The following is a 16,114-nucleotide window of genomic DNA, read 5'->3' on the forward strand; positions in this document are numbered from 1 at the left end:
AATAAAATAAAATGCAGCATCGCATGCCTCTGGTAGTAGTAAAGAAGGTGTGAAACAGTTCCCGTCCAATCGTTTGCATCTAGTTTGTCAGGAGAAAAACATGATGCAAGAGTATTTAAAGTTGCTGAAGTTTACTAAGAAAATAATATTTGCAATCAACCTGAAGATACTCTGCCCATCCTGAAACTTGACTGTGGCAGCATCATGATATGGGGATGCTGTTCTTCAGCAAGAACATGGAAAGTTGGCTCGGATGGAGATAACGTTAAACACAGCGTGATCCTGGAAGAAAGTCTGCCACGGCTGCATCGACGGCGGTGAAGTCACTTTATTGCATGTCAAAGGCCCAACACATGAAACCAGAGCTACAATAGAACGGTTTTGAAACAAAGCATAGAGTAGAGCAAAGTTACCAAAACAGACATTGAGGCCCCAAATGAGGAGGCATAAACAGATCATGACATTGATGCAAAGAGGCAAAGGGGGGAAAAGCCCTGATCTCCTCCTCAGTGAGATCAGAGAGCAACTTGGTTACAGCAACACATATCACAAAACATTACAATTGAAAGTATAGCATGAAATAATTTAATTAATGACATTGAAATTAGAATCAGGCACTTTAAAATAACGGAGGCATGGATTGAAATTTTCACCTGCCCTGGATTTAGATTTTTGAATTTACAGTCGTATCGATAAATCTCACTGCAGATAAGTAAGGCGTTGTTTGTGATTGAGTAGACACAGTGTTATTTGGACTATTCTGTCCGAGGTCCCAAGTACTCTGCAGACTTCCAGCTTCAGTACGACAAAGTGACTGAGTTGGTTATGAAGTTCTGGATGATGCAGGTGAATTTGTTTTTGGATGTTTCGCTTCAGGTCAAAGTTCCCTGATCTCTTTTTGAAGCTGTCTTTCCCTTATACTTCAGTCCTCAGGTGGTCAAGGTGTGAGGTTGTCTTCTAGAAGTCCTCCTGTCCAAAATAATCTACTCAAGCTTCGCTCAGTACTTGGCACCTCTGTTGAAGAGCTCTTTTAATCTGATAGCAGGTCTACAACTTATCTTCTTCAACTTCTCTCTTTAAAGAAACTGAAAGAGTTACAGTGGCCGGGAACTCTTTTTTGTTTTTTAAACATGGATAAAAATAATCCTAGATTCGTTGCAGGTATTGAGATGTGCAAGATGACACACCGGCCACGGTGGCATAGCCTATGGATGCTGCAAACACACAAAGGTCACATGCCAGTTACCAAACCAGTTTTCTATTGCTTGCTGGCATGCCATGTCAATATGTGATATGATGCTTCAAATTGGACACAAAATAAAGGTCTATTTCACTGTTTTCAGTGCACATGGAGTGCATTTAATCGGCTTTATTTCAAAGTCAAAAGTCCTTAAACTAGTTCAACTGGGACCGGATTCTAGAATATGGAGAAGAGATTCTTTGAAACACATTTGAAATGACACAAAACTATATTTGATTTGTAAGCAAACAAACAAACAAACAAAAAAAATCATTTTACATTGTGACTGTTAAGGGGTGGTCACAGTGTGTGTGTGTGTGTGTGTGTGTGTGTGTGTGTGAGTGTGTGTGTGTGTGTGTGTGTGTGTGTGTGTGCGCGCGCGCGTGTGCTGCATGTGTTCATGAAACATAAAACTGCCAAAAAGGTCACAGTTTTTTCATTCCTAATGGTTTCATATCGGGGGTGGGGGGATCAACGTGTTTGGTTGTGAGGGGATCAGGAAGTGGAGGGGATGGCAGGAGGAGGGTCTCCCCCCATGGAGCCATTCATTCATGCACCATCACTGCCAGTGGCAGTCTGCTGCAGGCACACTGTGCAAGGATCCGCCGGCAGTTGCTTCCTGGTAAAAACAGCTGCTCTGCTCCACTGTTTCCACATGCTTGGTCAGTATGTGGAATTGCTGCAAAGGCAATGACTTCTTTACATGGATAACATTTTGTCAGTTAGCATTACGAACTAAATGCGATTTCTAGTGCATTATTACTAGAATTGAATTGGATTGGTTTTGCATTGGATTTGACTTAATTGATCAAAGTGTGTGTTTTTGGATACTGGTTGAACTTGTTGGTCTGGAAGAAATGCATTGAGATGACATTTATTGTCAAACAATGCTGTACAGACAAACATTATTTAAACAAATAAATAACTGAATTACTGAGATTTTTATTGGAATTTTTGTAATCATTCACTTTTTGTTTTGTATCGGTGATGCAGCTTTTATTTATTTATTTTTATTTTATCATCTTCTTTTAAAAACGTAGATGAGACAAGTTTTGAATTTGAACTAAAACTTATGTTAAGGGCCCTTTCAGGGTTGGGGCCCTGGACTCATAAGGCCTGCAGGGCCTCTGGAGCAGACGAGCTGTTTGTCCATTCAGACTGGAACAAACAGAGGGCGTGGTGGAGCACAATCGTCTCCATTCGGCGGCGGCAATTCGGGAGAAAAGGCTGAAATAAATGAAAAAACGCAACGCACGGCCTGCGAGGGAGAAAACGTCGTTGCACAAAGTGAGCAGGGCCTGTGGAGGGTCCGGATTCGGCGTTCAGGCCCGACCAGGGAGAGCGGCGAGGCGACAAAATAAAACACCACGTGATCCAAAATGGGCAGTCCTCTGACGGTGCTGAAAAAAGCCATTTTCTGGCGCCGCTGCACAATTCTGCCCAAGTGCAAGTAATTTCACCTGGAGTCCGACTGGGAGCAGCGAGAGGGGAACTTTGATGTCTGATCAGGTAGGAACGCAGGCGCCGCTCTCCGCCTTCTCTTGTTCTCGTCGGGAGCTCCTTTGCGCCGCTGCTTGCGGAGGCGCACGCAGAGTTTGCACCGTGTCACATTTTCAGGAGCCTCTTGTTCGCTCTCCCCGATTCAGCGCTGTCAGTGAATTTAAGATGGCTGCTTTGTGTACCAGTGTGATTCTGCAGCACCCCTCGGCGGCGATGCTCTCCTCCCCCTGGATGTGCCGGGGCCCCCCGGCCGTGCGCGCCCGCCCGCCTGCTCAGACGGGCAGAGGACGGCGGAGCTCCGGGGAAATGGAGTCGCTCTTTGTTGGCCGAGGGGGGAGTCTGGAGCCTGGTGCACAAGACGAGGCCACACAGAGGGCGATTCCATAGCTTGGCCGCTGCGTGTTGCTGCCCTCAGAGGGGGGTATTAATCGCAGCAGCGTGCAGTAAAGAGTTGTTTTAGGTCCGTTTGTTGTGGTTTCACGAGGTGCTGTCCCAAAGACGAGCTGTACACACACACACACACATTGTCTTTTGCCAGAGAGCAGCGGCGGTGTGGGAGATAACCAAATCAAACGCATTCACATTTCGGGTCCTTCTGCCCCTCCACCCCCCCCCCCTTCCCCCTGCAGATCTGCCCAGATGGATAAAATGCAGCCGAACCGGGTCAAAATCACAGATCTGAACCCGCTGCTCACATGTCCGCTGTGCGCCGGCTACCTGATCGATGCCACAACCATCGTAGAGTGTCTGCACTCCTGTAAGTTCCCCCCCTACACCCCCAGTGAAGGCTTTATCATTACCTGCATGCACAGAGGCTCGGTGAACCGCACATATGCATGCTGTGCTTGTCTGCTGAGATTGTTTTGTTTTGAGTAAGGCTTTCATTTTGCACGGACAGACGTGGAAGAATGTTTTGCTTGTGGGGTGCAAAAAACAGTCCTTGACATAAATGTTGTTTTTAATAGGAGTTCTCAAAATGCAGAAAACCCAACCATTTATATTAATACATTTATTTACTAAGGGGAAATCCAGAATTGCGGATTATTATTTTTTTCTTTCATAAAATAAGGTTGAGAGCACATTCATGTGTGGGTTTTCTCCAGGTATTCCAGCTTCCTCCCACCGCCATGAAAATATACACTTTAACTGGTTTCTCTAAATTGCCCTTCAACGTTATCCTGTGATGGAGTGGCAACCCATCCGACCAGATATTCTGTTAAAGTAGTCCTTCGTTGTGATACTGTAGTGATGATTAAAATTCAGTATATTCTGCAGCTCTAGTGTTTACATTTCCACTTTCCCGAGCTATAAATATTTTACATTTCTCTGAGTCCCTGGCCTCTAGTGCGTTGGAGGCTCATCTTTATTTTGCCACCTGAAATGATGGGGATGGTGGTGAAAAGAGGGATGGAAATGTTGTGTAGCAAAGACTGGCATCTTGGAGTCATGGGATAGCTTTAGGTGCTAACAGGGTGTTTGGGAACCAAACTGTCGCTAAGCCCTTTTTTTTTCTGTCCTACAATCATAAATGTAAACATCTGGATTTGTGATGGTCTAACATGTAAGTTTTGCTGAATGATCGTCACGATGATTTGAGTAAGACTAGGTGACTTTTCCCTGACCCGTTTTCTTCGTTTTCCTTCATCACAACACCCCCACCTTTATTGGCCTTTTGAATCACAACCACAACAAATCAGAATAGTGTAGTTGAAGTTTAAATATTGCGTTATTCTAAATACTGCATCCGACCAGTCCTTTGTGATTTCAGGATTGTAAACCCTGACACGGCGCCGATTACTGAGCTTTTATATATTGTGCAGCTCTAACGTGGGCTTTGAACTGTACAGGAGCTAATAGAAAAACACTTTGGACATCTTTAGGCGTGAAGCAAAGGATGAATGTGTGGGGAAGAACTTACTGCTTGTGATACTGTGGGGCTTGTTGCAGGGCATTGCTGGGGGAATCTCATAAATTCTGCTGATAAATTGAAAATATACAGTACAGACCAAAAAGTTTGGACACAACCTTCTCATTCAACGGGTTTCCTTTATTTTCATAATTATTTATAAGGCAAGAAGGCCCACTTGTTAACCTGACAGGGCACACCTGTGAAGTGAAAACCATTTCAGGTGACTACATCTTGAAGCTCATCAAGAGAGTGCAGAGTGTGTGCAAAGCAGTAATTACAGCAAAACGTTGCTACTTTGAAGAAGCTACGATATAAAGTGTATTTTCAGTTGTTTTACACTTTAGTTTAGTACATATTTCCACATGTGTTAATTCACAGTTTGATGCCTTCAGTGTGAATCTACAATGTCAATAGTCATGAAAATAAAGAAAACTCATTGAATGAAAAGGTGTGTCCAAACTTTTGGTCTGTACTGTATTTTCACCAGATCTTTTAGTGTGTTATGATCCTAAACATAATGGCTAAATCAGCATGGGAATGGGATGCCACTAGTGACCTGGAAATAAACTTGAAATGATAGAAAAAAATTCTTTTAAGATGGGATTTTCACCCCCACCCCTCAAATGAAACCCACAGAAGAAATGTATGGCAGAGCTCTGGACCAACTTCACACCGGTGTGCCAAACTTTTTTTCGTAACATTGCAGATTTACAGGCTCACCTTTTTCAAATAATCCCTCTCATATTAGGGTCATATTAACCCATAAATGATCAGTCAACAGTCTGGTGACCATAAAGTTCTTTATTTTAAGCAGAATTACTGTAAAAGTGTTTAGAAAGAATTGTGAAATTGTAACAAATCAAGGTAAACACAATAGAAAATCTAAATGAGATTCTTTAGGAGCTAAACATGTTATGAGGATATCAGATTAAACATTTCATAACATTCAACATAAACATTTTAATTGCAGGGAGCCGTTTCTCACTGCAATGTCACTGCGTGAAAAGCTAAGACCTTCAAAATTTCAGGAGTAATGAGACTTTATAGGAAGTGTTTGTCAACTAAAGAACAAGAACAATTCCCATGCTCAATCTGCAAGAGATTATGGTGATGGCACAGAGGACATCCAGCCTGTCCTCAGCCTGAATGGCTCTGCGCTGTTTGGCAAAGAAAAATGACAAACCTATTTCTAACTGCTGACCAACTTTCCGCAGGTTTCTCTGGTAGTCTAAGTGTTTTAAGATTGATAAAACTTTGTCTATTGGTTGAGAAGCAGATGAAATTTATTGATGTGCCATTTTGATATCGCGCAAAAACAAGAGAATACAAGACGGCATGTAAAATGAAGCCTTGTTTTCGCTCATTAACTGAAAATTGTTTTATCTCTTATCCTTTTCTAGTCTGTAAAACATGCATTGTTGCCTTCCTTGAAACAAATAAGTTCTGTCCTCGCTGTGACGTCCAAGTGCACAAGACATGTCCGCAGCTAAGCATCAGGTAAACCAGCGCTTTATTTTTTTTTTAAATCCTATATGCCTGTTTGTCAGCATTGTTTGATTAAACCTTTTTATTTTTCAGAGCGGACAAAACTCTGCAAGATATCGTTTATAAGCTGGTTCCAGGGCTCTTCAAAGGTAAAATTGTTCAACCTCAGGCCAGCTGCTGGTTCTTGTACGTTTTGTTCAACTTCATAATGGAGGTGTGTTTCCATTCTGAAACCTAGACGAGATGAAGAGGAGGCGAGACTTCTACGCAGAGAACCGGGAGCTGGAACCGGGCGAAGTGGTAGAAACGTTTAACATCGCAGAAGATGAAATAATCAGTCTGTCCATACAGTTCTACGAGAGGAACCGGTGAGTCTGAGGTTTGCAGGAAGATTAGGAAACTTTATAGACAAGCCTGGAGGAGCCTTGAATCATGAAAATTAAGGCGTGTACTACCTCTGCAGCCGTTCGACTATTTTTTTCTTTTGTAAAAATCCTGTTTTGTTCTTGCCTGCAGAAGCAGTGAAAGGCAGCGATCGGAGATGGAAGGAGACAAGGTACAGATGGTTACCGCCACACATTCGCCCATCTTAATTCCATTTTCTGTCCCTCATCCGATTAACGCTCTTCCTCTGTGCCGTTCTTTGTTCCCAGTCCAATGGGAAACGGTTCTTGCAGTGTCCAGCAGCTATGTCTGTCATGCACTTAGCGAAGTTCCTCCGGAGCAAGATGGATATACCAAACAACTACCGGGTAACTGGACTCACACACTGTGCTGTTTAGACTCTGCAGAACCTAAGAAGGGGTTAGTGGCTCCCTCTGTTTTTTTTTTGTTGTTGTGGCATTTGCAAATTTGCAGCATTTTCCCCCAGTTGCTATGCTACAGAGACGGCTGCTGCCATTGTTCAGGTGGACTTCCACTGTAGAGTGGCTAGTCGCAAACCTTAGCTTTCAAAGACGTTGACCAATACGTTTTTAATGTCTTTTTTGTTGCTCTTTTTTCAAAAGTGTGTTCAGGCATCGCTCAGTAGAGGATTCTCAGTGTTGAATCATCTGGTTTCCAGATATTTGCATATAAAATGTAAAAGATGATGGTAATCTTTTACCACCTGCACAATATATTGTAAGTTTATCAGCACAGTGTCACTGTACTGACAGTTCAGTTCACCATAAGGATATTTTAGGCGGTAAAGTTGGTGATAGACTAAGTTGCTTCATTGTTATAATATATGATGTTGGCCAGAAGCAACTTGCTCAATAAAAACTGACTGTTGAGATGACATTTTGACCTGGTCTCTGGATAAACTACTCCTGATGTTGTCATTATTTATTTTGAACACGATAGACGTACAAAATCACACAGATGAACAAGGAATGTTGTGCACCTGTAATTTCAAACTGATTGCTATTAATTTAAACAGAATAGCAAAGAAAACAGCAATAATTAAGACGCCATTGTTGCTATTGTTTCAAAAAGGTTTATTTGCCGTTTTCAGATTTTTGAACTATTAATGTGTAAAATGTGGAATAACTGAAATGCCTCTAAATTTACCAGGAACCTAAACAAGGTAACTGTGGAAAATATTTATGAATTATTCCTTTTTGCTATTTGCTGTTATGTTGTCTCAATGAGAATTTCTTTTGTTTGGCGTAATGCTTCAGCTTATTGTCCATTGGGAGGACACATTTTTGTCCAAGCTTTAACCTCCTGGCTGATGTCTTAAGATGTTGCCTCGATATTTTAATGCTGCTGATGATCTTCAAATAATCAGCACAAGTTTCGACTTCAGGAGGTGTGCATAATACACCGATTATATTACCGACTGTAGTGCGATGGTATGCATGTGTGTCAGATTTGGTGAGTATGGTTTGGGCAGATGGCCGAATCCTGATTGAGTCGCAGCAAAGTGTGACCAGAGTAAGCTGTTGTCCTATCTGCCTGGAACAGCCTGAAAGATGCATAAACTTATTTCTTAAACAGAAGAGGGAACTAGTTGTGTTTAATCAGTATATTTTGAGTACAATAAGAAATATTTCATGCATTTGGTTTTGGAAAAGAACCTTCTCTTATCTGTTTCCATGGCATGACTCAAGTTGGTTCAGATTCCATGGAGCACAAAACCTTTCATCACATGGGAAGCCAACTTCAGCATCTTCTTATTTTTATTATTTAAGGAGCAAATGGCTGCCACTGAACTCTGTAAATGCTTTCTACTGGAATTTCTAGAATGTTACACCAAAACCTCTTAGAAAAACAAGAGTCTGGAAAAGTACAGCGTTTGAAATGGAAAATTTGTTGGAAGCCATTTTTTTGGTTGCAGTGATGTCAGCATTGAGACGGTGATCCAGTATATGGGGTCTTGGTGTCCCTTAATGTCGGTATGTCATGATTGTGACCTGGTTGATTGTCTTACTGTGTGTGACAGGTGGAGGTGCTGTATGGGGATGAACCATTAAAGGACTATTACACACTAATGGATATCGCCTACTTCTACGAGTGGAGAAGAGTAAGTGACGGATTCTGTACCTTTAAGAAATAACTGAGGAACGTTCCGAGTTTGAAACAAGCTCAGATGTCCCGCTGCACCAATTTGTGACACTTAACTTAATATTAATAATTATAATGCCGTCTAGTTGCACAACTTTACGGACACGTTCATTTGTGACTGTTTTCATTTTTATTGCGCTGTTCATATTACAGTTTTCTGGAGCGCAACGCGAAGCTTGGTATAATTCAGAGGTAATATATTAACTTGACGTTAACAAAGACACAGTGGGACGGTTCATCAGGCAAATGATGGACAGGGAGAGTCTTAACTAAAACTACCTGGATGTCAGACAAATTCTGGGGTTTTTATGTCTGCTTATTTTCAAGCCCCAAAAAGAAAAACAAGCCCAAAGCTTGCGTATGACACTTGGACTTGGTGAGCGAAACTCAAATAGTTTCTGTTTTTCCAGCAACAAAATGCGCATCTCCCTCTCTGCTGATACTGCCGCATAGAAACTGCGATCACTCCCCAAGACGGGTAGAAAATTAAATTACAAAAGAAAATAGTAACGCAAAGTGATTTCAATAAGTAACTGTAGTCTGACTGCTTGATTTGAAATAGCAATGCGTTAAATTATGCATTAATTAAACGTGTTTGGTGGTCCGACACTGCTGAAAGGTCACCAGACTTCAAAAGCCACCTGATTAATGAACGAATTCAGCCTGTGTGTAATTGAATAGCAACATCTTTTCTGTAAAGTCCTTAGAGGTTTGCTAGAGAACCTTAGTGAACAAACAGCATCACAAAGGCCGAGGAACACAGCTGACAGATCAGGGAGAAAGTTGTAGAAAAATTTAAAGGAGGATTAGGTAAAAAAACAAACAAACAACAAAACAATCTTTGAGCTGTCAGAGAGAGTTAGATATATGACCGGCAGAAAGTAGAATGAAGAAAAAAATATTGAAAATCAGAAGAAGTCTTTGTTTTTTTTGCCACAAGTATGGGAAAGTGGTCCAAATTTACAGGAAGATAAATGAAGCTTCATTCAGAAGAGAACCTGTTGGAGGCTGCAAAGACTTTGGATTGAAGTACACGTCATTCTCCAGCAGGGGGTGTTGTTTAGCTCAGTGATTTATTTTCATTTTTGAATGGCCCAGTCACATCTGCATTTAATTAAGATATGGAAAATGGACAAAAATTTAAATCTCTCCCTGTATAAGGTAGATTCTTACCCTCAACGACTTTGAGGCTTTAATTTCACCATAAGATGCTCTTTCTGAACTCTGAAAGCAGAGTTCAGAAAGAGCAGGAGGCTTTTAAGCAAGAGGCCCAGTTTCTAGGTGTTTAAGAGAAAATTCTTCCAAGTCATATTTGAAATATTCAGCATTTTTATAACAACTGAAGATAACATAGTTACTTGGTTGTGCTATAAAGTGGCACTATGTGCCTATGAAATGTATAATACTCCTCCTTTTATTCAGATTAACTTTAGGAAACGTGAAGGTCTCCTCAGCATCAAATTGTATGCTCTTGTGTAATTCCACACAGACCGGACCCATCCCCTTGCAGTACCTGGTCAAACCCAACCGGAAACGCAGGAGGCCTTTGCAGTCTGCCGCCCAGGGCAACTCTGACGGCGTCAACACCAGCCCGACGTCAGAGAGCGACTCTCAGAGCGACAAACTCCACAGTCCTGCCGCAGTCCAGCCGCCCAGAGCCTCCTCCCAGACGAGCGCCGCTTCCCACAACGCTTCCTCCGCCATCCAAAGCCCCAACGGCACTGCGGTGCCCAACAACACTCAGCGACACGCGCTGTCCTCCAAACAGGGCTCCAGCAGCCGGAAGGTGGCCGTCAACGGCACGAGCTCCGGGGCCAGCAAAGAGGAGGCACGGGGCGGCGACAAAAGCGGCGCGCCTCCAACGACTTAACCCCCATGGGGCAGCGGGGGAGGACAGTGATATTTACGCTGCTCCCTGTTTTTATTTCTCCGAGTAGCCGACAGAGGCCCGAGCTGTCATCCTTTCGGACAGGCAGGAGGCAGATCGCCGTTATCTTTCATCTGGAAAGACTGAGACATGCAGCCAAATAGACTCTTGTATGTGCGTGTTCGTGTGGTAGAGTAGAGCCGTGCACACATACAAACTGTACAGGATGTATCAAATGTGAGCATGTGTGCATACATATGTATAAACTTATCTTTTTATACAAGATATCGTAACCGTTTTTGTATCGTATATGCAGTGAGTCCGTTTCATTTCCATAGACGTCCACTTGGCTTCCACGGCAGAATCATCAGAGCTTTATGTGGTGCGAGTCACTGCATACGGTTGGATGTTGAAGGAAAAAAAAAAAGAGAGAGACAAGCTAATCCTCGCCTTTTTAAAGAGTTTCTCTGAAAGTGTCTGATATAAGCAGCGCCTCATCAGGTAGCGTGTACATTTATGGAAAACCGTTGATGCACTTTGTGAAGGTCCAGTCACAGAAGCTGGCAGGTATTTTCTCAGCAGGAGAATCTCCAGCCGTATTTTCACACTGAAGTCCAAGCACTACCACACCGACGGGCTACGCGTTCGTCAGCACGCTGTCCCTGCTCTAAGAACTGAGTGAAAAACAAGGGATTTTGGAAAATTTGCCATGTATGTTGTTCCGTACATTTCAACATTCCCTTTTTGTTGCTTTTCAAACAGATTCTTTTTTTTAATCAGCCATATGTGCATGTTTTAGGTCAATAAAATGTTTACTTACTAGGTTTTTCTGACTTAAGCCTCCTGTTTAATTTTCCCTGTCATGGACTTTCAGGGTCATTTTCCCCATTCAAAGGATATTTCTGCTTTGTAATATGAATGTAATTACTGAGTACATTGTAATGTATAAAAATTAGTCATTCTGGGTATGAATATCTATAACATGTTTTTTTAATGGTCCATTTGAAACTTCCCTTGTCCTTCCTGAACGAATCGGTCAAAACAAAACAATTAGTTGTTTTGACAACTGTTAACTAACAAAACAGTTCGTTGAACAAGTTGGAGATCTGTAGTTATAACTCAGCAGAACACTGATGACCTCTCTGTGATTTTGACAAGTCACCTTAGTCTTACCTTAGTCCCCACTGACTTCCACTTACCTTAATATACAAAAACAACTTTGTGGAATATCTAGAAGCAAAGAAGTTTCATTATAGGCTTCAGTTCATTCAAGATGATTCCACATTTTGTGCACAATCACCTGCTTTCCTGTTACTCATTATTACTCATTGAACATGTTCAAGAACAATTTATTTCTGTAAGATCACTCATCTTCAAAGTTAATAGCGGAAACCTAGATGCCATTTAGTTCACTGGCAACATGCCCCACTGATTTAAAAAAAAAAAAAAAAAAAAACCCAACTGCCCTGATGCTGTTTTCTCTGAAATGTTTCTCCCAATGACTCATATCTGTCCTCAGGGTTCTTCGCCTTCATCAGTCTGTGTATTCATGCAGCGGAGCAGACACGATGAAGTCCTGTTTGTGTGTGCCGTCGCAGTAAGGCGCATTGTTGGTGTGCTTGCATCCACACAGCCACACCGTGGAGTCTTTCTCCGGTACAAAGCGAAGCCCCTTCATTCCCTGTGCTCTGGTTTTGTGGGTTCCATCGCAAAACGGCTTCAAAACAGAAAACCGCAAATGAATATGGTACTTTTTTTGGGGGAGGTTTGTCTTTTTTAAAATCAAAAAAAATATTTTCTCACCTGTTTCCGACTGTATCCACAGGTGCACCATGAGTAGCTTTTTCCTCCAACAAGCTCCACTTTTATGGGCTCCTTAGATGGAATGACAGGTTCTGGACGGGCTGTGGACAGATTAACCTGGGGATTCAGAAAAATACACAAAGAAACACGTGACTGCTGGTGTGTGAAAACGCCTTTAATTTGCCAAAACAACTGCTGCTCAACTCCACTCACTCAGAGAAAATGTCTTAAAGGAAGGCCAGGCTTTAAAATTGGTGCAGATGCCACTGACAGGGGAGGGCCTGCAGGAGACTGATCAGTTTTTAAGTTCTCAGCCATTATACAGTCTGGACAATAAAAAGTCACCACCATCAGCAAAATAGATGCCATATCCTAATCAGTCAGATCCTAATTTATGGCACCAGCCTTTACGAGCTGAAAGCTTGAAAACAGTTTCATAATTCAGTAACATGTTTTGTGAAGAATTATCACAGAGGTCTCCTTTATTGTCTGATTTTGTCAAGTGCTAAAAACATAAACATGAAATCTCTTGTCCATGACAAACAAAATGTTATTAAACATTCCAAAAGTAGAATAAGTTACGCAGATCAAAGATTACGTTCAAGTGTGTCAGAAATTAACACTAAAAAAACCAACAAACAAACTTTTAAATATTTTTTCCCACTATTTTTGGCCCGTTTTTCCGACCTAAGAAACAAAATTACTTACTCTGTCCATAACGTAGATAGCGCCCTCTGCTGGTGACACTTAAAACGACAGCAAGGCGTTTGCCTCCAGTGGTCTCACGATTCAATCGTCTTAAAACAGGTTTTTATTTGTCACTTTTGAAGCTATTCGTTTTCTTTTATTAGAAGAGAACATGGTGACATGTACTGTCGGCTTCATGTCCCCATACGTCCAAACCTTTGTGTTGGACAGAATTCATTACGGGTAAAAACTCAACAGGAAGGAGAAAACAGGACGCACAGCAGGAAAAGAAATGATCCATCCATCTATGTCTGGAAAACTTTTATGCAAAAAAAAACATTTGCCATTGTATTCTATACGCTGATTGAGCTTCATGTGTAGAGGGCTTTACAAACTCCACAACAGCAGAGAAATGTGCTCTCTCTCCCAGAACCACAAGAACAAGTCTTCTGCTTTTGCAGCTCTTGTTTAGTAGTTCTTTGCGCATCATCTGGGCAGAACTTCTTTTTTTTCTTGTGTAGCGTTCAGAGAAATGCTGTGTGATTGGTCGGAAATTTGACTTTGGCTACAACAAATGCTGCAGCGTGATGGGACTCACGAGGACTTCTCTGGAGTTACATGCTTGTGTTTTTGGAAAGTAGGAAATGTGCTGGCCACATGGAGTATGCACATACCGTTTCAAAATGCATGTTTTTGCTCACCATGATTTATTCAACATTGCTCAAAATTTACAAAATAGGAAGAACAACAGTAACAATTGCACCTCATCCATATCACTCATTTCTTGTATCGGGTGATTTATCAATAATTTATTTGTGTGTTTGTGTGAGAAAGAAAGAAACTGAGATGAAGAAGAAATTATGAAGAATGAACTGTCCATTAAACCTTGTAACATTGTCTTATTCATCCACATGGTTGTTTTTTTCCCCGTTTTTTCTTCTTGTCATTAAGTAGTCTGAACTTAATGCTCAAAAATATTGAGCATTAAGTTTTAGTATCAATTAAAGTGGACATCATTAATTTAGGAACATAAGTGAGAGCTTGATATACACATTTTGTAGATAAAAACTGATGAGCTTTTTTTTTGACAATTAAAATGAGAAAACAATGAGTTCCAGAAAAACATTTTTCTCCAATTACTGTTTTTGTTTGATTTTATTAAAATTCTTTTGTTTTTACATTTACTGTTGGTTGAGTTTATCCAATGTTTAGATCTTGTCGTTTATCGTTTGAAAAGTTTAACGGCATTCCCTAGGTTTAACTGAATCATCAGGGATTGCTTTTCTAGCTAATTGGATCAGCTTTAAAAAAAAAAAAACTGAATAGGTATAGTGTAGGGTTTCGTCGTCAAATAATTTAAATACATTTCATTAAAACAGACCATATCAAGCCAACTTTTAATAATTGTTCCTTAAAATAGTTTTTTTTTCTTCCTTCAGCACAAACATCTGAGTCCTGATGCAAAAAAGCTCAAACGCAAAGTACTGAATAAAAGCTCTAACTTAAAAAAATAAAACTAAGTCGATGTCTTTCATACAATCTAAAGGTTTGTCAAACTTAATTTACATGTGATTAACGTGACAAGTCAACAAACGTAGTATAATTACTTGAATAAACGTAATTTCTTGAGACATTTATTTTTAAGATTGCATTACCTGTTTACTTTTTCTCAGTGCATCTTGGTTGCTGAAATTCATCTGTGACACATCCATGAGTCAGATCATTAATCTCCAAATCAGTGTTTATGTTCTGGTGGTTTAAATTTTTTTTTTTTTTTAGATGTGATTTCCTAATTTTAGTCATCATCAATCAATCCCTGTTCATTTAAAGAGGCCCAACGACTCAATGCCAGTTGTGGGTGGTAAAGACTGACTTTCATATAAATAACTTAAAAAAAAAAAAACACACACACACAACAATAAAACTAACAGTTTTATCTCAGGTAGTGTTGTAGAACCAAACCTTATGGTATGTTAATATATTTGATATTTACAAATATGTCATATTTTAGTAATATTTTGAATAAAGATACCTTGTGTTAGAAAAAGCTCCTGAACTCCTGGGATTATTTGGAAAAAAACTACTAAAACTAGACAAACAGCCAGCTGTGTCGTCAATCAAAAACGCAGTGCCCTCAAATTCACCATGGTTCATTCTTTGGTGGCGTCTATCTGGACGACGGCAGGAAGCATTTTAGTTCAGATTTTCAGACGGCAGTGTGTTTATGCAAAACAAAAGGCGAAACCGAAATGTCATCTGACCTTGGGAGCCGCCGTAGCTGCTGTTCGCGGATGTCTGAAGGTGAAAGTCAACCATCGGGAGTTAAACAGGCTGATCATGTTATCAACAACAGCTAACGCCTCGGCTCACAACGACAATCTGGAATCCGAATCCAAACCAGCAACCAGTAAACGTCCGGTCGACAGGTTGGACCTGATTGGAGGAGAAGCGTTCTAGATGAATCACGTGCCATTTGCTAAACCAATGAGAAAGCGGAAGTCACCGATCACGATTTAATGACTTAAATGTATGGTTCCCAAAAAATAAAATATGTCATTTTTATTTGTAAAAAATTGTAAAAAGGCCACCGCCGGCACACACAAACAAAAATATATTTTAAGGCTGAACCTCATTAATTAAATAATAATTAATAGTTAAACGGAATAAAACAAATGAGCTGCCATTTTTTTTTCTTTTGATATTATATGAATAGGAATCTATGTAACATGGGCTTGATGGCTGTGTACACAGATTAGAATCAGGGGACGCTGTAATTGGTTGAGTGTGAGAAAATGAGCAGGAACTACTGTATTCTTTTTAAATAAACGTTCAAAGAAGGCTGTTTCTTTTTGTTAGGTCACCATGAGACTCTAACCTGTTGTACATTATACGGGACACAAATGGAACTATTTTGTTCAGTCCCCCTTTGGTGACTTCTCACTGGCAATCTTGTAAATCTACCAGCTCCACCGTTTCTCAATTTAATCCATTTATTGATCCTCCTTCAAAACACTTCCTCCTCAGAAACGTTTAACTATAAATTAGAAAACAGAAAAAAATATTAGGGTTATACGGA

At 40.7% G+C, this 16,114-nt stretch overlaps 2 protein-coding genes across 4 annotated transcripts; one reads left to right on the forward strand and one right to left on the reverse strand.

Moving 5' to 3' along the window:
* The first annotated feature begins 2,391 nt into the window (after positions 1-2,391).
* LOC129367194 (polycomb group RING finger protein 2-like) lies at positions 2,392-11,381 on the forward strand. 2 transcript variants are annotated; one of them, XM_055041494.1, is made up of 9 exons: positions 2,392-2,749; positions 3,370-3,497; positions 6,050-6,146; positions 6,228-6,283; positions 6,373-6,502; positions 6,654-6,690; positions 6,788-6,886; positions 8,560-8,640; positions 10,171-11,381. In XM_055041494.1, the coding sequence occupies exons 2-9, from the start codon at positions 3,380-3,382 to the stop codon at positions 10,549-10,551; spliced, it is 999 nt and encodes a 332-aa protein (XP_054897469.1). In that variant the 5' UTR covers positions 2,392-2,749; positions 3,370-3,379; the 3' UTR covers positions 10,552-11,381. The 2 variants fall into 2 exon arrangements, with proteins under 2 accessions (XP_054897469.1, XP_054897468.1); XM_055041493.1 differs by having other exon boundaries at positions 2,393-2,749; positions 6,651-6,690.
* Positions 11,382-11,881: 500 nt separating this feature from the next.
* Positions 11,882-15,457, reverse strand: LOC129367195 (CDGSH iron-sulfur domain-containing protein 3, mitochondrial-like). Of its 2 annotated transcripts, none has more exons than XM_055041495.1 (3): positions 15,300-15,457; positions 12,352-12,468; positions 11,882-12,265 (listed from the first exon to the last, which is right to left on the reverse strand). In XM_055041495.1, the coding sequence occupies exons 1-3, from the start codon at positions 15,375-15,377 to the stop codon at positions 12,083-12,085; spliced, it is 378 nt and encodes a 125-aa protein (XP_054897470.1). In that variant the 5' UTR covers positions 15,378-15,457; the 3' UTR covers positions 11,882-12,082. The 2 variants fall into 2 exon arrangements, with proteins under 2 accessions (XP_054897470.1, XP_054897471.1); XM_055041496.1 differs by lacking the exon at positions 15,300-15,457 and adding an exon at positions 15,183-15,198.
* Positions 15,458-16,114: the final 657 nt, after the last annotated feature.

The sequence above is a fragment of the Poeciliopsis prolifica genome, unplaced genomic scaffold (genome assembly GCF_027474105.1).
Source record: "Poeciliopsis prolifica strain line A6 unplaced genomic scaffold, Auburn_PproV2 SCAFFOLD016, whole genome shotgun sequence".
NCBI lineage: Eukaryota > Metazoa > Chordata > Actinopteri > Cyprinodontiformes > Poeciliidae > Poeciliopsis > Poeciliopsis prolifica.